We start from the raw sequence: 20,888 nt of genomic DNA, 5'->3' as shown, positions 1-20,888 counted from the left end.
GTGCAATGCAGCATGGCAGCTAAGTCCAAGTTTGGCTTAGTGTGTCATCCAAGCCCAGCGTCATACTTAAGGTCTCTCCTCCTTAATGATGATCTGTAATCATAGGTCAAACACATAGTGGTTAAGGAGGAGTGCCCACATGAATTTTTGCATCCAGTTGTAACATTTGTTACAATTGTTCTCCTACAGAATGCAAAGCTTATGTCTGGAACTGTGTGCAACAGCTGGCTGGAATAAGTCACATGACTGAAAGCTTCTCCATACCTTCCCCCACCCCCCAATAACCCCTTTGTCCTGCACATGGAAAACTCTCGTATCAAGGAGAAGTGCTCTAGGTTAATTTTTTCCTTGGACTGTTCATTACTGTGTGCAGGAATTTTTATATTTAACCAGGATTCTCCCCATCTGTAGTGACAAAAAGAAGCTCATGTCCAAGCAAAGACTTGAACCAAGGTCTTGAACACTCTAACTACTGCATGTTCCATGTAACTGTAATTAACAGGGCAGCGGCAGGGGAGAAAAGAGGGTGATGATACATAATATTTTCCCTGCTCACCATTTCTTCAGTACAGGTGACATAGCTTTCCTGCTGTGTGAACCAGACGGGAGCAGAGAAATGACAGGAGGAAAGGATTAAGTACCCCTGCCCTTTGCCATTTTTCAGTTTAAAATTCCCCACCCCAGCCAGCCAGCTTCTGTTCTTTTAAAATGTTCCATACCTTTATACAAACAACATGTAGTTAATCCCTACACCAAAGAATATACAATTTCCCCGGAGGAACTGGTGTTGCTTGGCCCATTCGATCAGATGCAAATGGAAGCTTCCTGTCTTATGTGTCTTCCTGGAGACAGCTTGATCAGGAGGTAGGACTTGCCAGCAGCTTCTGCCTAGGCAAGTGTGTTCAATTATGCAGCACTAACAGCTTTGTCGTTCCAGCCTGCCCAAAATCCTGGTGGACTCAATCGTCCTCCTCTTTTTTATTATTATTGTTAACTGTTTATTGGTTTATAATATGATACACAGTCTCTGTGGTGCCTTGATGCATAATGGAGAGTGGGTGGTGGAAGAGGGAGATCTTCCTTTTCGATCATTTGTTCAAACAAAGTGGTACGTAATGGTGGACTTTTAGCCTATAACCAGATCAAAGGTTTACTGTTACAGAGAGCTGGAAAAACACAAAACCACTCCCTCAGAGCAAAGGGTAGCATCATATATACTAAAAGCAACCTCAGTGTTCCAAGCTACACTCCTTACATAGTCAAAATGGCCCCAAGGCTTCTCAGGACAAGTATTTGAGAGGGAACCATGGAAAACCCAAATAACAGGCCAGTGAAGATTGAGCCTGCTCAGTAGTGACAGAATGCTTGCTGACTGCATGGGTGGGAGTGGGGAAGACAGATGCTAAGGGGAACTGAAGGAGCATCCTGAACAGGAAGATTCCACATCGCAACTGCAATTTTATCCCAGCATTTTTTCTGTGGTGGTGTGGTTTCTGCCCCCTGTGCGGGTACTAGGGTCAATGCCATCCTTAAGGCAGAAATACTGGAGGGGCCCACACAGGCTGAAAAACTTTGGCACCATATGAACTCAGAAGGCAGGGCACAGACAAGTCATTTCTATGGCAGCTGGGAAAAGATCACTGAAATTACGCGCTACATCCACAGAGCAGTTCCCACCTGGTGAACTGCAACTCCATGGGGAGCCATGGGTGGGGGAAGCTGCGAGCAGCACTGGCCTCCATCACTCCATCACTCCCTCCTCTTTCCCTTGCTCCTCTTAACAGATAGATCTAGCCCTTCAAGTCATCTGAAAGGGGGTAACTAAACCTCCCATGATATCCCCACCGCTTGGCTACACTGTATTCTGCAGTGAGCATTTTTCTTCGCTGCCTCCTTTCCTTTCCTCCCAATCCTTTTCCTCCTGATTGTTACTACAGCCAAGTGCACCACAGCCAAACAAACAAATCCCTAAAATGAACCAGACTTTGTGTGGAACTGGCACATGCTCATTGATCGTCCTTCCCTGCAAGGCTTCTGGGGGACTGAGACTTGGTGTGAGGCTTGATTGGGGGGGGGGGCTGAGCAGAGAGGAAGAAGGTAGGAGGAGCCTTTTCCTGCTGCCTGATTCCTGCCCACCCCCAACCTCTATCTCTTTCTACCCACACTGGAAGAAGAAGGAGGCTCTTTTGTTCAGTTTGGGAGATTATAAAAGCGTGGGTGGGTTGAAGAGGGAAATTGAGAGGAAAGCAGAGTGAGGGTTGCAAGTAAAAAGAGGGTGAAAGGGGCATCTAGTATTTTTTTTGTGGGAAGTGAGAGTTTTTTTGGTAAACTCTAAAAAAAAATAATTGGGCATCTAGTTGGGGACCTGTTGGGGTTGGGGGCTTCCTTAAGTGGAGTGAGTGGAGATGGAGGGTTGAGAGGGAGAGAAGTTCTCCCCTGGTTGTGGTTTAATTGTTCTTCCTTCGGGCCTTAGACTGGTTTCTGCCTGCCCCAATCCAAATAAATACTAATTTATCTCCACTTTCCCTGCTTCTGTACCATCATCTATCTGCCTAGTCACCTGCATTTCCCTAAGGATGAGGAGTTGACCACTTAGTGGGGGGAAGAGCTCTAAAGTGTTTCAAGGTGCACTTTGTATTTTCTTTTCGTTTTTTTCATATTATTGATTATTTTTCATATTATTGATTTATTATTATTATTAAAATTAAATTTTGTTTTAATCAATTTTGTTTTAATTTTCCCCAAACGTACAAAAACTGCTAAATGCCAAAACAACACAGTTTCTACCAAGTATCCCACAAGAGAGTCACCTAAATAATGTAGTTGGTCAAGGGAGCCATGGACTCAAAAAGTTTAAAAACCACTGCATTCAGTTCTCTACATGAAGGTAGAACCTATTGGATGGGGACAATAGTAACAAAGCCCATAGTCCTTATATTAACAAGCCAGGTCCGGCAGTTCTAGCTGCTTGAAAAGCTAGCCCACCTGCTGGGCAACTGGGATTTTTGTCCCAAGTACCTGCTTGGTGCTTTTTGCTGCCTGCTGCAAAGTTGTCCTTGAGTGATCCCTAGATCTGATCTTTGCCCTAGATAGGGATTGCAAAGCCAGCAGAGAAAAGAGAACAGGCCTGACAGCCTCGTGCATGAAGTTACTCTTGGCTGCCAAGGAACACTGTTTTCACGTTCAAAGAAATGTTGCTGCAATTTGGTCTGTTGTGGGGTTGTTTTGCCACTTTGAAACGTCACAGGAACTCAGAGTGACCAAACTGAGGTTGGCTTAGAAGTGCTTGCCTCAGATCCACAATCCAAAGTTCAAGTCTACAAATTGAACTGAATTAAAAGCAAATGCCAAACGTGGGACTTGTTTCATTGGATTGAATTCGAGTCTGGTTATACTTTTCCTGTTTTCAACAATTTGCCTTAGGGTTCATAATCCCAAGTTCTGATTGCATCACAGGCGCAACATCATGGGAGGAGGTGCCCCACCTCTGGCCTCTTGCAAGTTGCTGCAGGAGAGGGGCTGTGAGCAACACCGTGAGAGGAGTGAAACTGTCAAGCTCCCTCATTATCTCTGCTACTGCCAAGAGGTGTAATGTTATTCATGTACTCTTGTTATATCTACAGTACTGAAACATTATTGTTTTTGTATGTTATTATATTTGCTATTACTACATTGCTGTTTTATGTTATTATGAAATGGTTCTTGCAGTGGTTGATTGTAAGCATGATTCTTTTAGTGGAAAGGCGGCATACAAATGACACAGCAATGAAGGTGATGGTTGCCCACCTAAGGAGCTCAGCCAGTTCAGTGGATAAAATGGCAGGAAGCCTAGAGAAGAGGCGACTGCTTCCTCTCTGGCTCTCTCTGTGTGTGATTTGGGCTGAGCCATATTCTCTCACTATGGGCCCCTCCTTCCCTGCCAATACTTAAAGCCGCCTGACCATTGGCCGTGGTGGCTGGGGCTAGTGGGAGATGGAGTCCAGCTACATTTGGAGGGGGCATGGACTCCTACCCCTAGTTTAGGGTTTTCCTGTCCCACTGGCTCCAGTCAATGCCACTCACAAAATGCTAAGTCTCATTATACCACCCCATGTCTGGAACCAGATATAAGATTCATGAAGCTTCCCAAAGCTCTTATCTGGTCAAAATGTGAAACCACCACAACAACACTGTTAGAGGCAGGGTTCATCGCTTCCCTAGCAGGTGCCTAAGAATGAAAGGTAAAAGGCACTCACTGCTGCTTTGTCCTTCATTCCCTAGGTCCAGAGATGTAGACTTGTGCTCTACCTCCAGATGTTGTTGGACTCCTGCTCCTGTCATCCCTGGCCATTAGCCATCCTGGCAGGGGTTGGTAGGAGTGTGGTATAAATTCCTAAATAGATCAATTAGATTGCTGCCAGAATGAAATAGCCTGTGTTTGTTTCAGTTTTGGGGTATCCCCTGAGTAAGATGCCACTGGTAGGTTTACCTCTACTTTACTGCCACCACTGCTGCACTCACCATTCATTTGTTTCTACCTCTAGTTCCAGTCTCCATCAGAGGTTAAGGCATGCAGAGGTTACTTCTGTTTCTCCTTGCTCCTCTCTTTGCTTATTCACTAAGATAAAACAGAATAAGCTCCTCCTCTGTTGGCCACGTGGTTTCTGACCCTATTTGAAGAGGGAGACAAATTGAACCACTGGGAATTAATCCCTATTATAAGTGAGGAGTCCTTAATGAAAGAGGCATATGCGGCCTGTATGTGCTCAGTCTGACTGTTGAGGGTTTGGAGAAGCCAATTTGAAGAATGTCAGGGTTGTTGTTTTTTAATTGGCTTAGCATAATATTAGAATAGTGTCTCCTCTTGTGGCATAACTATTCAACCATGAAATCAATATCCTTCATGGACACATTATATGGAAATGCGCTACTTAAAGAAAGGTTCTGTGAGATGATTGCTGCATGATGTATTATTCCGACCAGTGTGCCCATGAATAAGGGCCTAGCTAGACATCACAGGGGATGTGATGTGACATCATCAAGTTCAAGTTTCCTCTACGCCTTCAAGCAGCAGTCAATGAACTGCAGTGGACGTAGAACCTCTGAAAGCAAGGATCTCACATCAATCATTTATTTTACTAAAGGTTATTGGCCTGGTGTATGGGAGAGATGCAGGTTTGTCGAAGCCACACAACAGCCACTTACAGGCAAGTTGATCAACCTTCCATTGAGTTTCAGTGATTTCATATATTGACCAAATACAATGTATGGCTTTATGAATTTACCCACTTCCTTTCCCGATCCATTGAAATCACTAGCAGGTTCTTTCCAGCTAAAACTGATAAAGCTGGTAGAAGAGACAAAGCTAGAAACAAAATGGAAGACCTGATGTAATGCAGAAAAGACTTATCCTGCTACCTACTCCACTGTGAGGTGAGGCTACAAGGTGACTATCCTCAGTCTAGAACAGCTTTCCAACCTGGTGCTCTCCAGGGGAAGGGCCATATCTCAGTGGTAGAGCATCAGCTTTGCATGCAGGAAGTTCCAGGTTCAATCCCTGGCTTCTCCTGGTATTAAAGAGACTTCTGTCTGAAAATCCTGGAGTGCCTCTGCCAGTCAGTATAGACAATACTGGGCTAAATGGACCAATGGACCAGCTTCTTATAATAAGAAGGTAGCTTCTTATTCTCCTGGATGTTTTGAACTGCAACTCTCATCAACCCCAATCAGCAATGTCCAATAGCCTGGGTGCTGGGAGATAGGCTGGGGAAGGCTGGCCTAGAGAACTTGTACTCAGCACAGTTCACCCTCAGCTATAGAGCCAACAGTGAGAAATGCAAAGCCACGCTCATGAGCAAAAAGCCACATGGATGATGTTCTGCTACAGATTGTTAAACAGCTGTGTGTATGGGACATGCTCCTAGTGCCTGCCTAGTGCTACCAGAACAAGCAAAGAAGGCACAATCGGGCCAAGTATACCTGCGTAGAAGTGAATGATCCACTGGGATAGTGACGCTTTAGCCTTGTCGACCTCCTGGCAGCGGTTTTAAAGCAGCCCAGGAGACACAAGTGATTGACCTGTTCGTCTGGCAGTCCCTGACAGTAGAAAGGATGTTGGAAGCAGCTGGCTCACCACAGGGGAGGAGATGGGGAGCAACTCTAATGACAGCATGTCTCGGAGAAGGTAGCAGAGCATGAAACCAATTTCACACTTTATTAGCCAATTCAGGTGCCAATTGCTCAAATCCTGAAACAATAATATCCTCTCCCCACCCCACATATTTCCTCATTCCGGCCAGCCTCTTAAGGATACTTATTCAGCTTCCCTTTTCACAGCACCTCTGGGCAAGTTCATACAAATTATACTGAACTTTGAATGGGGGAGCCAACACATGGCCATGTGGCTCATGCTCAGGAACCAGTGACCCATCCTAGTACAGAGATCTCAAAAAAGGTCTCAAAAGTCAAGAGAGCAAAAGGACAAGAAATTTACAGTGACTTGAATATATTTCCACCAACTCAAAGCACTCAAGGAGCAAAGCAGAGCCAGTGAGAGGTGTGGCTTGGAGGGGAGAGTCCCATTGGAGGACCACACTTCGCCCCTGGGCCTGAGATATCCCACTCCCTACTTTAAAGCAAATATGCATAGGATTGCAGTTTGAGGGTCATTGCATGGAAGCAATTATTCCTTCCAACCTGAGAAGGTGAATGAAGTCGCAAGTACTTCACCTTGTACAAGGTGTGCTCTGATGGGTTCTAAGAATGTGCTCTCTATCCTTGAATTTTTCTGAGACTTTTATTTAGGACCTGAATCAAAGAGACGTAAGAAGATAATCATTATATCAGCCTTTTCCCTTCCCTAGACAATTCTGCAAGCTGAACCTTTTTCAAATCCAACTGCTGTACAAATAGGAGCAGACCGATCAATGAAATGAAGAGAAGCCCATTTGCTCAGCACGATGATATTTAATTTTTGAAGTCACGTCTGTTTACATATGCTAACAGAAGAATCTCTGCTCCCTGTGGCTCCTCAAAGAGGACAATTTCACAGCTGATATTCAGTAATGGAGACAGTGTAGGATAGAATTCTTTCTTCATCCCTCTTCATATATCTTGAATCTTCTGCACTGAAAGCAAGAGACAGGAAGGACTTTTGTGTAGGGGTGTCCTGTTTTGTTTACCCAGTATAGGCACCAGGGAAGTAGACAAGGAAACTGGGACAGCAAGGAAGGTGAAAAGAAAGATACTGAGAAGGAAGATGAAGGAACTATAGGGAAGGAAGGAGGGAAGGAGATTCCCAGGCCTCGATGAGCAGAACAGAGAAAGTGAAGAGAGCAGAGCAGAGAAAGGAGAGAAGAAATGGAGGATCTGGGGCTGTTAGGCCCAGTGGCAAGCCAGGAAGGCAGCAAGGAGAAGGAAGGTAGTCAGGACAAAGGGAAACTGTATATTAAGACAGAGGGATCCTGTGATGAAATGGGGACCGAACTCTGAGCAAGGTTTCCATTGGGTTGGGGGGGATCACTAATGATATGAGACCATATGGAGTTCTGAGGATCCTTGGGATCTTGGTGTCATTGCAAATTTGATGAGCACCCCCTCAATTCCTTCATCCAAGTCATTTATAAAGACGTTGAACAACAAGGGGCCGAGGACAGAACCCTGCGGCACCCCACTTGTCACTTTTTTCCAGGATGACGAGGAACCTTTAATGAGTACTCTTTGGGTTCAGTCAGTCAACCAGCTATAAATCCACCTACGTCGTTCAACCACAAATCTAAAGTGCTCTAAAGGGGGAAAGGAAGGGGCAAGACAGGAATGCTATCTGTGGTTATCTGCAGACCTTTGATGCTATTTTGTTACCAGAGACATGGTTCAGGGATGCACAGGATTGCTCTGTAAAACTGAATGCCCATTCCCCATTTCACAGAGGTAGACCTAAGGCTGGGTTGGCCTCCATGCCGTAGCCTTGAGCCTGCCAAATTATGAATCCATAGCAATAGTGATGTTACTTAGATTTACCGTAGATCATGTCAGTGTTTAGTGATCTGTGCTTATTTCTCCCTGGAATGATTAAGGGTCAAGCAAAGAAGTAGTATGTGGGAGAAACACCAGTTTGCCCATATTCTTGTGATATGAGAATTGGGCCAAGTACTCAATAAAAGTTAACACTATGTGTTCCATGGACTGATTGACAGTTCTGCCAGCATATAGAGCAGCCTCTAATTTTTCATTTGTTAGAAACCTTAAAGTGATGGACCTTTCTGCTCTTTCCCTTTGATCTTCTTTCCTTTCAGGAGGCTTATCCCTGCAGTCCTCGTGGCTTTACCTTACTTCTTCTATGTAGGCTGCATTTACAGAAAGCTGTTTCTGCACTTTTAACGCTGTGTGTAATTTGAGGAACATTCCTAGTTCTGCCATGATTGTACATCCAGCACTACTTGAGTGTCCCCCGCAGTGCTTTTCTGCTCGCGAGCTCGTGTAGATGGTCCCCCAGTAGGGACCAATTAGTCCTATCCACACAGACAGAAATTCATCGCTTGCACATCTCTTTGTCTATAATTGCATGACCCTGGAGGGAAAAGCCACCTGTGTGTGTGTGTGTGTGTGTTAGCTTTCTAGACGTCAATGCAGTTGGGGGGGGGAGAGCAAGGGGGGGAGGAGGAAGACTAATCGCTTCTGCAAAGAACTGAAGCATGTGAAAAGCACAGAGAGAGGGAGTCAGGACAGATATAGAGCCAACGTGAATATAGAGCCTGGCCTTAGCACACCGTCAGCATGAAATAACTATCGCTGTAGTTAAAATTCGGCATTAAAGGGTACTTGAGAATTCATCTGTAGGAAGTTAACTCCCAAATGGGATCCAGTGATAAATTGGCTGCTGCATATAAAATGACTGGAAAGGGGCTGGGCGGAGGCGGGGGGAGCACATTCTTTTTTAAGGGGAAATAGACTTCCAGAACGTTATCAGCCAAATGTCCCGATTTGAAACAATGTGCTGTGAAGTGGCTCATCAATATGCATTTGATCAAATTCCACCTAAGGGCCACAGTGAGATGTGCTTACACCCGTTGAAGTCATGGACTTAGGTGCACTTAACTCTGTGTTTTGTTTTAGGGTGTAAAGCTGCAACCCTGCACAAGGTTACCCAGGGTTACCCACTGAACTCAGTTGGGACTTCTGATTATGCCTCTCCAGGATTGCCTTGGACATGTAGCTTCTCGGTGGAGTTTCTCTGAGTTCCACTATCTTGCATGGCATAGTGGATCTCAGTGTGCCATACTGATAGGAAACTTGAGATGTGTCTGTCTTTGTAGGCTGTACGTCTTAATGTGTGTTTTGCCTGCAAAAGTGCCTGTGACTTTGGTACATACGCCAAAGATTACCCATAAACACACATCTGTCAAGCCTCAGAGAAGTACTGTCTGGCAGGAACAGTCATGCCAACCCAGCCTGGACAGTGTTACCTGCTCTGCTCTCAGATCTGATCTGCAGGCGGCGGTGGAGGGGCAGAGTTTTCTAGGAGGACTATGTAACTGCCTTAAATAAGAACTATGTAACAGAACTATGTAACTGCCTTAAATAAGAACAACAACTTGCCTGAGCTTGCTTTGTCCCTCCCCATCCCCTTTCCCTTGTGCCTTTTGCATTGTATGCCTGAGGGCTGGGACTGTAATGCTGTTATATATTGTAAACCGTTTTCTGCCTGAAGGGTAAGATACGTACGCTTTAAACAAACACATCCATCATTCCCTTTCTCCAAGGAACTGAAAGCAGCATAGATGGGGTGTTCCGCATCTGATCCATACAACAACCCTGTGAGGTAGCAGAAACAACTAAGAGCTAATGATTGACTCAGGCTTACCTAGGATGCTTCAAGGCTGAGCAAGGACCAGTCTCCCTGGCACAATGGAATAAAGAGTGAGTGCGAAGAAGTGGAGCAAGAGAGGGAGGTGGACTGGTGGGTGGAGTCAGAGTGAGTGACAGGTGGGGAATGTCAGCTGAGAAGGCGAGCTACAGGAGTCAATTGAAAAGGACCAGGTGCAAAGGCTGGCAGTGGTGAAGATAGCTAGTGGAAAGGGGAATCAGATATGGTGGGCTAGTGTATTAAGTGGAAACATTGCTTCTCTAGTCTTTCTTGAACGAGTGCACGTCCTGGATGTCATGTTCCTTGAGTAAAGACAGTAGATGGTTCAAATACCTGATGGATTCAAGTCAGGATGCATTTCTGGATAATAAATCTCACCCCACATTGTTGCTTTTACCCTACTGCTTTGTCACTTAGCAGATAAGGCAGCATTTTGCCTTGGACAAGTTTCTTGTGAGTCTGGATGCAGCAGGCAGGCTGGACTGCTAGGCAAGCAGTTGATTTGGTGTTGCGTGTGACCTCTAGGTGCCAGGGCCTTGAATGGGACCCCAAGGGTGATGGCCCTGGATAGAAGAGTGCCATATGGAGGGAATTTGGAGCACTTGGATCAAGTACTGGTAACACCAGCCTTCCAAGTTTTTTTATGCACTATTCCTCAGGAAGGTGAAAATGGAATAAATACCTTCCTATGCTGATGCTCAAGTGTCAAAGTGTGCTTCAGTGCTGTGCAGCGATTTAAACCCAGCTGTCACCCCATCTAAAACCTTCACCCTAAATCAATGCTGGAGCATAGGAACGTAGGAAGCTACCTTATACTTAGTCATTCCCATCAGTCCCTCTAGCTGGGTATTGTCTACAATGACTCACAGTGGCTCTCCTGGGTTTCAGCCCTATCTGGAGATGTCAGAGATTGAATCCAGAACTTTCTGCATGGAAGACAGATGCTCTGCCACTGGGCTATGGCTCTCCCCTACAACACCCACCCATAATCCTTAGCCACAGGCCATGCTGGCTGGTGTGATGGGACTTACTGTTCAGTCACATATTGAGGGCACCATATTGGCTAACCCTGTCCTAAACACTCTACCATGCTGGCTCTGTTCCTTGCTTCTTCGAACCTCATTTATGACAAGGGGAATTAGATGCGTAGGAATATATGTCCAACCACAGACAGAGAGAAGAGGAAAAGGGAACCTTTGGTTTACAAATCAGTCGGCAATGCTGAGTTAATGTGCTGCCTGGCTGAGGGCCAGTACATCAGCATTTGTAGTCTGTGCTCAAAGCGTGGTGCTTCCCTTGCATCCTAATGCCATCTTTACTGCAGCTATGCTGCTGACCCACAAGCACGCTTGCTCTGCTGCTGAGCCTAGCTTGCCGGGCTTGAAGGGCTGCCTACCAGATCCTGGTTTGGCAGCATCAGCTTCTTCACCTTCTGCCTTGCTTCTTTCACTGATCCTCCCTGTGGTGGTTGGTGGGGGGATTGAGAAAAGGAGTGAAAAGGAAGAACTAAGAAGGAAAGGAAAGAGTGGGTAGGAGACGAGAGAGACCTTGTGGTGAACTAATGTGCCCCATACAATCCTCTCTTTGTTGAACTAACACAAGGTATTTTACCACTAGTCTTTGGTATAAGTGCTTGCTTGGAACATAATGGGAATGATTACCTTAATTATCAGTTACATGTATGCTGGGCACACACACACTTTGGGCCATGTTTGGAATCATGGGGGGAGGGGGGATCAGTGAACTCTTCTCTGTAAAGTAAGAGATGGAGCAAGCAGCAGTGTCCATTTTTTTGGCTCTCTGAATTTTGCTCCATCCATAGGCTTTAAATGCTTCTTCCAAAAGCCCAAAGTCCATCCTTCTTCTACTTACGACTGCAAAATAGGAATTCAGACACACAAGCTGGCTGCTTTTTCTTCTCCACATGATTCCTCCCAAGCACCTTGCAAAACGAGAATCAGCACAAACTAGGCTGTACATGGAGACAAGCAGCAAATGGCTGGTGGTCAGTTCCTCGGTTATGGCAACAGTTTTCTCGGTCACAACAATCATGGGAATTGCTGCTGGCCTCTGCTGGCTGGATCTGTGTACAGCCTGGTTCATATTTCTCCATGCAGTCCCATACCAAGAATAGCAGGGAGAGATAGTGGAAGAAATGACTGCAAAATCGGGATAGCTTGGATGTGTAAAACAGCTCTCACAAATCTAGCACAATTCTTTCATTTCATTTCACTTCAAAGCAACATGGCCACCCCAATTTGGGAGGGAAAATTCACAAGTGGAAGTAAACTTCTGCACACAGATCTCCTTGCTGGATTGAGATCAGTGCATGCCACAGGATGGTTTACACACAGTTCACCAGTCTGGATGCCAGGAGATTCTTTGTTGCTTTTGCTGTAGCTGACTACTGGAGCATGTTCACATGGTGAGGGCAAATGGGATGCAGATGTGCACCTATATCACTTTCACATTAACGGCATACAATCCCTTTCAAGACTATGTTGTCTGGATGGGGATGTATCTATATGGCAGTGTGCAACTGAGGAGGGTTTCAGATGACCTTTTATTGAGCATCAGTCCTGATTAGGTAATGGTTATTTAATAAGCGTTCATTCTGATTTGTTCATGGGCAGGTTAGATGATGTTGCATCAAAACAAGTGTTACCCCCCCCCCCACTTTCCTGTGCATTTCCAGTGCACTTTCCAGTGCCTTTCCCTATCACTTTCCTTATCACAAAAGTCCAGTCTTCGGGGGAAGCAGGTTCATTGTGCAAGACTTCCAAATCAAGTAATTGTGAACCTGAATCTGCCAAGATGTATTTGAATCCGACATTAAAATAGCAACTGTCTGGAATCCCCCTAAGGCCATTGTCCTGGGTACCTACACATTGCACATACATCTTCATTTTAATGGGGATCAATAGTTTTCATTGGAAGCAGTTCACACGATCGGCTGTGAGTAACTGAGGTATGTGTCATCTAATAATATACATGTATGGATTGGACCCAAGGTGAAATTTTGTTACAATATGTTGATAAAAGCTATTTTTTGGTTATATTTCTGAACATTCAATATATCTCAAAATGCAGGAACAGTTTGTACTGGAGCATGTGCTTCCAGTCCCGTGCCGTCCCCCCCCCCCACTTGCTATTGCCCATCTCACACCATTCCCCGCACCCCTCAGCACATGATCCCAGGCAATCAGGGAGCATCAATAATGTGTACATGCTTCCTGTTTCCTTGCATGTAGTAAACCCTATTGTTTAACTTCACTCTGAGCAGCCCAGGCTAAGGAGGCCCCTTACCTTCTCCTCACTGTTGCTTGCCAGAATTGCCTGGCTGCCTCTGCTCACTGGAATTGTCTTCATTGCTTTTCCTGTTCCTGCCTTGCTGGAGGGATGTTGTATGAGGAAGTAGTGGGAAGATTTTTTAAAAAGAGAATATATGATGCCAATACCTTGACATATTTATTGCATAATTATTGATGCCATAAATGCATTGGGGAAATAAAGTGCACAGGTAATGCACAAGCAAAAATACAAGGACTAAAGGCAATGACTGGATCTGAAACAGTCTGCTATCGGTTTAGTACCTGGAATGCACTAATCAACATTGCTACAATAAACTAATTAGTCTCTAAGGTGCCAAAGTACTTTTTGTCTTCTTGATGCTACAGGCTTAACACTAACTCCTTACAACAAATTTGTTGTTTTCCCTTGGCTTCACTCCCTCTTGCGCTGGCTTCCTGAACTACAAGATTGGGGCAGCAGGTTCCCGGAGAAGTAATTGGAGTGTTGCATCCGTATTGATAGAACATGGAGTGCAAAGAAACTCTTCCCTATAGCTGCTGCCATTACCCACAGCTACATTCCGAGCACTGTCAGCATCAAGGTGCTGAGGACACTTTCTGAATAAGGAAAGCCAGGGCAGCCTTCTTTTAGAATGGCAGACACCCAGTGAAGTGAGCTGCCGCCTTGCTTGTGCAAGCGCAGCCTGATACCAAAGCCCAAGGTGGTCGGCTAAGGCCTTTGTGAGGGCAGCCATGAAAAAACATTACACGGAGATGAAAAAGGGTTCAGAGAGATGATGGATGGGGAAACCCAAGATGACTCCCTCCATCTCCAGTTTGAAAAATGAGTCTTGTTTACATTTAACCATAACTTAACTACATATATAGATACTGCCATAACTAGGGCGAGTAGACAACTGAGTAGACAGACAGTGGTACTTTCCCTTGCCAACTGCTCACTCACTTGGCGACCATGGTAGGTAGGAAAGTAAGTAAGCGTCAGGGAGAAGAGAGATCAGCAGTAGGATACTCCTTGCCAAGCCATGGCCTGCAACAGTTGTCCAGCTATGCCAACTGTTCATACTGACCCTGAATGTTGGGTTTAGCCTGTGTGCCCTTCAGTACATTAAGAGTCCTTCCAGACAGGGGCTTCATATTCTAAGTGGGTCATTCAGATACTGCAAACTGGTCATTGGCAGTTAAAGAGAGAGAGACAGAAAGGGTAGATCTGGATTTAAAAAAGGAGGCAGTGGCATGGCATTTTGCTTTGCTTTGACTGATGGATGCCAGTGGCCAACAAAGGAGGTGGGCACGCATAAGGAGCACCCATCCCACAATAAACACCTGTGTGGAAGCACCCTAAGAAACACACTGTATTTGTATTGTGAACCATAATGCATGGACATCTGCAAAGGCCACCACATGCTTGGAAACTGATGTGTGTTCTTTTTTGCTCGTAGGCTCCACATGACTTGGAGTGACTTCATGGTCCATCAAATCCAACATGTCAGAAATTTACTAGGCCTATACTTGCCTTATTTGGTGGATATGCAGTTAGCACTGGCAATTCAGCCTTATTGCACCCCTTGCACCATTCTCCCTCTTTGACCAGGTGCCATCTACACAGTCAGATGCCATGTCACACCCAGGTGGTTGCTTATGTCCCTTTCACCCATGATGAGCTTGCAGGCTTCTTCTTTGTGAGGCCTTATAAGCCATCCTTTAATTAGCAGAAAATCAGGATAAATTTTCTGCTTGTGCCCTTGAGTCAGGCAGCAAACCTAAGCCGACAAGTAGACAGTTTGGCTTCTTGCAGCTTAGTAGTATCTTTGGAGAGCTTCTGGGCTGCTAAAAGTCTACATTGCTGGAGGGAGACAGAAAGGAGTGTTGATCTACCCTTGCCCCGACCTTGCTCTGAAGCCGGGTGGGGGGCAGCAACAGATGCTGCTAAGTGTGAAGAAGTAAGAGATTCTTAACCTTGTCCTGATGGCTGTGAGCTGAACGAACCAGCTGGGCCAGGCTCTGTCCCAGCCTCCAGTGCTGTTTGCACCATCCCCTGCCCTCCAAATTACAAACACAACACGTTCCAGTAAAGCCCGCCAGAGCATTCCTGACGGAAGGGTATGCCCTTGCCAAGCTATTTAAAGGCATGCATGCTGCCCTTTATTCTTCCAACCGCCTGGACTGGAAAAGACCCGAGTCCTGTGACCAGCACAGAGAAGGCAGGAGGAGGTGGCCACGCAGAGAGGGACCTGAAAGGGCTCCCTTTCCATTCTCCTCCTGCTCATTCCCCAACACACTTTCCCTGTTGAGGAAACTGCAAAATATGTATGCCTTATGTGGTCATCATCTTCTTGACCAAGGGGATCTACAAGATTATCATCAGTGCAGCATGACGACACAGAAATGTTTGTACTGTACACCTAGTGGTGCCAGTATCCTAGGGAGCACTTTGCTAACAGTTTTCCAAATTATGGTCAATGGTGCTGAAAGCTCCGCTCTCCCGTGATGATTTTTAAGGGTTGTTGGCTTGCAACCTGGACACATTTGCTTTATTTCTTATGGTTTGCCCTTCACCAAATGGTCCCAGGATGGGTTACAAAAAAACAACAACCCACAATTAAGATAACTAAGATAAGGGCAAAATGTAAAAAGAGCAGCACAGAACAGCAATATATCAAGGTTGAAAAAACCCTGCTTAACCAAAGGCCTGGGTAAAGAGGTGCATCTTGGCCAATTATCAGAAAGCATTCGGTGATGGCAGAAGGTGCACCTCAAAAGGGAGGCCCTTCTACATTCCATAGGAAATGAACTCTCATGGCCACCTTCTCTCAAAGCACAGCAGGTGATGACACTATGCATAGACCCTTCCCTGCTGACCTTAACTCAGGCAGGTCTGTGGGAGGAGGAGCTTTCAGACATTTGTGGCCGAGCCATTTTATATGGCTACTTACATAGTGCATTTCACATTCTTGGGCTGTAATCCTACTCCATTAAACACAAAAGGAGCCTTTGCATTGCCTTCAATAGGAAGAGAATTGTAACTTGAATTTATTTTCCATCTTCATAACATTCCTGTCAGGTAGGATTCATTTTTATAAATAACACCCTATACATTTTAATCATAAGGTATAGAATGAGCCAACTTCATTTGAAACCCTGTATGATACACACAAGTGGGTGACAGAGTGGAAGAGACAGCTGTTTGTGTGTGTGTGTATGGGACCCGATCACAGATTCCCCAAAATGACAAATGGGCACGATGACTTAAACCCTACACTTGTTATGCAGCCCCTGCCCTGAGACAAACATGAGATTTGAGTCTCACTTACATTTTGGCAGCCCTTGTCCTGTTTGTCAGAAGCCTGAAGGTACACATACCTATGCAAGGGTCCAAGTATCTGCTTGACTTTGGGAGCTGTAGATTGATCCACAGAACTGGCCAATAAAGCTAGATATATCTTGAGTGTCTGCTCACCCTAATGGTAAATGCGATGGCATTTTGCAAGAATAACTCAGCAGAGATGGCAAAATAGTCCTGAACTGAATCTTATTACAGTATAAAGCATCCTAGCCTGATATCATGCATCTGGGAAGGGAGTTATGACGTTACTTATGGCGGAGTGTTCTGAACAACAGATTTCCTCTCCTGTCTGTCCCTTCCTTCCTTCTTTCCTTGCATGGCCCAGGGTCACTCTACATATGACTTTGTACTGCACCCTGTTCTGCTGTAGTGATTCAGGGGCAACTGAAGAGGCATGTACACTGCATGCTGATGTCACATCTATTATCAGAAACACCCACCTGTGGCTTTACAGATGCAGCATCCTCCCTCTCTGCTTCTTCCCCACCCTGCTCTCTCACACTACCTATGTTAGTAGTGGCTACTGGATTTCCCTCATAGCCCCCAGCTCTCCCTTTCAGTGAATTTACATCAGCTTTGTTGCAAGAGGCATTGGTACTACCTAGGGCTTGCAGGTAGATGAAGCACAATATTCTGTTCCCATTTAGATACTGTACAGCTGAAAACCTGCCTTTAAGCTACACTAAGAGGTGGTTCACTAGAAGCAAGTATAAGACTCTCTCAAGAAGTAATAAAATCCTACCTATGGAGAAATGGATAACAAGCAGAAAATTTTGCCCTCTATAAATCAGCACCCAAAGCGTAAGGCAAGCACCCAGTTCTAGGACTGTCTGGCACGTTTTCACTTGACAAATGAGGTAGCTGAGCCATCTGGTGGTGAAACTCTGAACTTGCTGGTACATGGAGCAGGCATGATTACTGGAAGAAACAGTTTTGTAAGCATGGATTCAACACAAGTAATATGAACTCACAATTTAAACACAAAACTCTAAGCCATCTTTGAGTAGAGGAGCAACTCTTTACTTCTTGCGATCAATGCAGTGCAAAACAGCTATTGTAAATATAAAGTGCCTTAAACATAACTGCAGGAGGGAAACAGCCCGTACAAACAGGAATTGGAGCAGGCTCATCGTCCGTCGTTACTGGTGCATCCACCACTTTATTTAGGTGCATCCACAGATTGCAGATGCTGCCACATGTAAGATTCAGACATTTCGTGCTCAATTCATATGACTGGGATAGCCCATTAGTGTTGTGATGAGGACCTTACTTCTTCTGCCAAGGTTCACATGAACACAGGATAGTAACTGGAGTTTAAAAAAACCAAGGGAAGCTTTGAGGAGGAAGACCCACACTTGGCTGCCATCCCACCAACCTCTCACAAAGTGGAGCGACTTCTGCCCTTGCACTGGGGTGCACAGTGCGAACCCAAGGGATCTTCTATTAAGGGTGAGTTACAACATAATGTTTTCCACTTCCTTTGTCCTCCAGCTCACATAAAATGCTGTACATCAAAGAGCAATCCCATGCATTTTTCAAAAGCTACACCTGAAGAGCCCCTGCTAAATTTTTAAACAGCATAAGCTGCATTATCAGCCACACACAGGAGCATTAGTACATCTAAATGTTTCACATAGTCTTGATCGCTCAGGTCAATGAAGACATCAGTTTTCATTGCTGGTGCCAAAAGCGTTCTGAGATGGTCGTGAGGACATGAGTGTGGGAAGGATGAGCATATTCTTTTGGTGGGCGGCATGGAAAGTACATCTATATTTAGGCATACCTGTAGGCCACGGTGATCTCACAGGTATGGCTTCCCTCGCTCCAACTTCTCCTGCCTATGTTGAAGACACACTCAGTATCCTAGCCTTTGATACTTGAGATATATATTTGAAAGACTCGCCCTATTCTTCTGACTGTATATTGCTTTAACTGATTTTAATCTTGAGAGGGCTTCAGCGCTGCACCAAAGTGATCATTCCATCAGGACAAGCATTTTGGCTTGCCAGATAGAACAACTCCTCCCCTCTTCTCCCTTTGCACAATGTTCTGGGGGATTCTTCCAGACCCCCCCCCCCCGGGACAATTTTGGGGGCACATGGGCATGAAGGGAGTGGGAGAAAAGCCCATTGCACTAGCAGAAGTCCTTGCACAGGACTTCCACTTTACAGGGCTTGTTAGCTGAATCCCACCCCTTGTATTTCTATATTATAACACACCCTGAGACCTTATGGAGAAGGGCAAGTAAGAAATCATCATCATCGGTACCAAAGAATGGATGATGATATTCTTATCTTTATTCTTAGTTTATTATATTCTATGTTTGTGGTAAAACAGCACAGTAGAATAATAACTTTCAGAAGAGGATCTCCAGGTGGGGTGGCACTACCATGCCATCTTTTCAACAGGTGAATGGGTCACTGTTGTTTACTGGGAGGGCTAAGGTGGTGGGGAGGTTAGCACTGTTAAAATGCACCTGTGGAGCCAATCCAGGATTTCTGCCTGTGTGTTTGCACCACACTGACCTCCCTGCCAGCTCTCTCTTTCCCTCAGTAAGAAACAGACCCACCTGCCCAGGAAGCTAGTCTGGCAGCTCTGCCCCATGCAGCAATCTGCATCTGCTCCTTGCATTATGTTGTTCATAAGCCTGGAGAAGGACCTCAGTTCATGTTTCTTTTTGCCTTCACTTCTCTTTCTGAAGGAAAGCAAACTAAAAAGAATTAAAGAGCTCATATTCGTAATGTTTTGTGCGAATCAGACCTTAGGGTCTGGCATCTGACTTGCTCCACAACCCCATAATACTTTGCATTCTCTCCTAGAGGTAGACAACTACTCCACACCCAAAGATAAAAGTTATCTAGAGCATACATGCTTTCTCGCTTGTGACTTTGTTATCTGACTTTGCTCCAGATATTTCTCCTTGCCTATCAGACGATGGCTACATATTAAATACATTATGATTCTCTCTCCAGCAAACATATATTGCAGCACCTTTGCCTAGTTTATTAAAGCTGATTTATTATCAGAGATCAGGACTGGGCTTAGCATCTTTGGAGCTGGCAAACCATGCACATCAGTGGAAAACACTGAGCCAGTTTCTTTGGCTGTGTCAAAAGGAGAACATCACTTCAACAAAAGCAAAAAAGGCACTCAATTGCCCTGTGGCACATGATCTCTTTGTTTAGGTGGCCTGCTGATGCCAATTGAGATGGTTATCCTGGAATGAATACATCAGTCTGTTGTCCCTGTAATTTACTTGACACATGTGAACACCCCTTTATCAAGTAAAGCCAGTGATGAGCCTAAGGCTACATCTGTATGAGAACATTCCCTCAAAATACTTGTGGAAGAATCTTATCAGTAGTGTTAGGTTAAGAAAACACCAATTTCAAAAAAACCAGGCCACTATGAGCAGCCACACATCCATATCCAATCACACATTTCAGTATGTGCAGGACATATTGACACTCATGTCAATCCACAGAACTGCTGGTCCCTTGGCCTGCCTCTTTGTTCACTGCATAATATGAAAAGTCTTGTGGAGGAAATGGAAAGGGCAGGTATGTGACAGCACAGCTAACTTCTGAAATTGAGCACCTCCTTATGGCTATGTCTGCGGCGCTGGATATGGCCAAGCAGGTGAGCCCCATCCAGGTGGTTCTGGGATAGGCACCGTCACCAAGTAGCTGGAAGGCACGTAGCCCTTCTGGCCATTCACTTCCACCAGGCTCCACTCTGTGCATCCCTTCTTGTCATGAGGTTCCAACACAGTCACTGGCTCACCTGCTTGCAAGCTGACCTCATGACTGCTCCTGGCTGCGAATGGATAACCAGCAACTACCTGAGGAAAGCACAGAGATTGAATGATAACACTGCATACATATGCCACACAAAGGAGAAGGGAGAAACAAGGGCTGCCCAGCCACAGAGGTAAACTAGGTTACCCCTCTGGAGTGCATGTCTCAGCTGTAAGAATATCATGGAGAGGTAGGCAGGCATATTGAAGTTTATGGCACAGCAGTAGCCAGGTCAGCCTTCCTTGGCCTGGTGCTTTCTGGATGTTGTTGGGCAGCAGCGCTGACTTGGACCCCACACAAGGTTCACCACTGGTTGCTCTGCCTCAGGCAGCAAAATGCCTTGGCCACAAACCATGTAGCTGGGTTATTCTAAGGCTATGCTACTCCAGGTTTCTGTCACACCAGCCGAGACCATCTTTTAAACATAATACCCACATTATATTGGGATGGTTGCACAAGTTTGCATATCTGAAATACAGATCTACCCAACAGTACCGCAAAATTCCTTCCATCCGCCACTGCCCAGCCATGTACACATGTATCTATGCCACAATATGCTGGGAAGAAATGAATGAAAAGAATTAAACGAAGAT

General features: G+C 45.3%; 1 protein-coding gene across 10 annotated transcripts in view; it reads right to left on the bottom strand.

The window, feature by feature from the left end:
- Nucleotides 1-17,496: 17,496 nt before the first annotated feature.
- ARHGEF37 (Rho guanine nucleotide exchange factor 37) overlaps nucleotides 17,497-20,888 on the bottom strand; it is a 45,025-nt gene continuing 41,633 nt past the window's right edge. For all 10 annotated transcript variants that reach the window (XM_083430782.1, XM_083430786.1, XM_083430783.1 and 7 more), the window contains 2 exons: nucleotides 18,975-20,339; nucleotides 17,497-18,851 (listed from right to left, as the gene is read on the bottom strand). In XM_083430782.1, coding sequence (XP_083286908.1) covers nucleotides 20,106-20,339 — 234 coding nt within the window. In that variant the 3' untranslated portion in view covers nucleotides 17,497-18,851; nucleotides 18,975-20,105. The remainder of the gene's footprint in view (nucleotides 18,852-18,974; nucleotides 20,340-20,888) is intronic.

This window comes from Podarcis tiliguerta, assembly GCF_965153285.1.
Source record: "Podarcis tiliguerta genome assembly, chromosome: 2".
In the NCBI taxonomy this organism is placed as follows: Eukaryota; Metazoa; Chordata; class Lepidosauria; order Squamata; family Lacertidae; genus Podarcis; species Podarcis tiliguerta.
The sequence above is the reverse complement of the archived record's forward strand: the minus strand, read 5'-3'. Positions and strand labels throughout refer to the sequence as shown.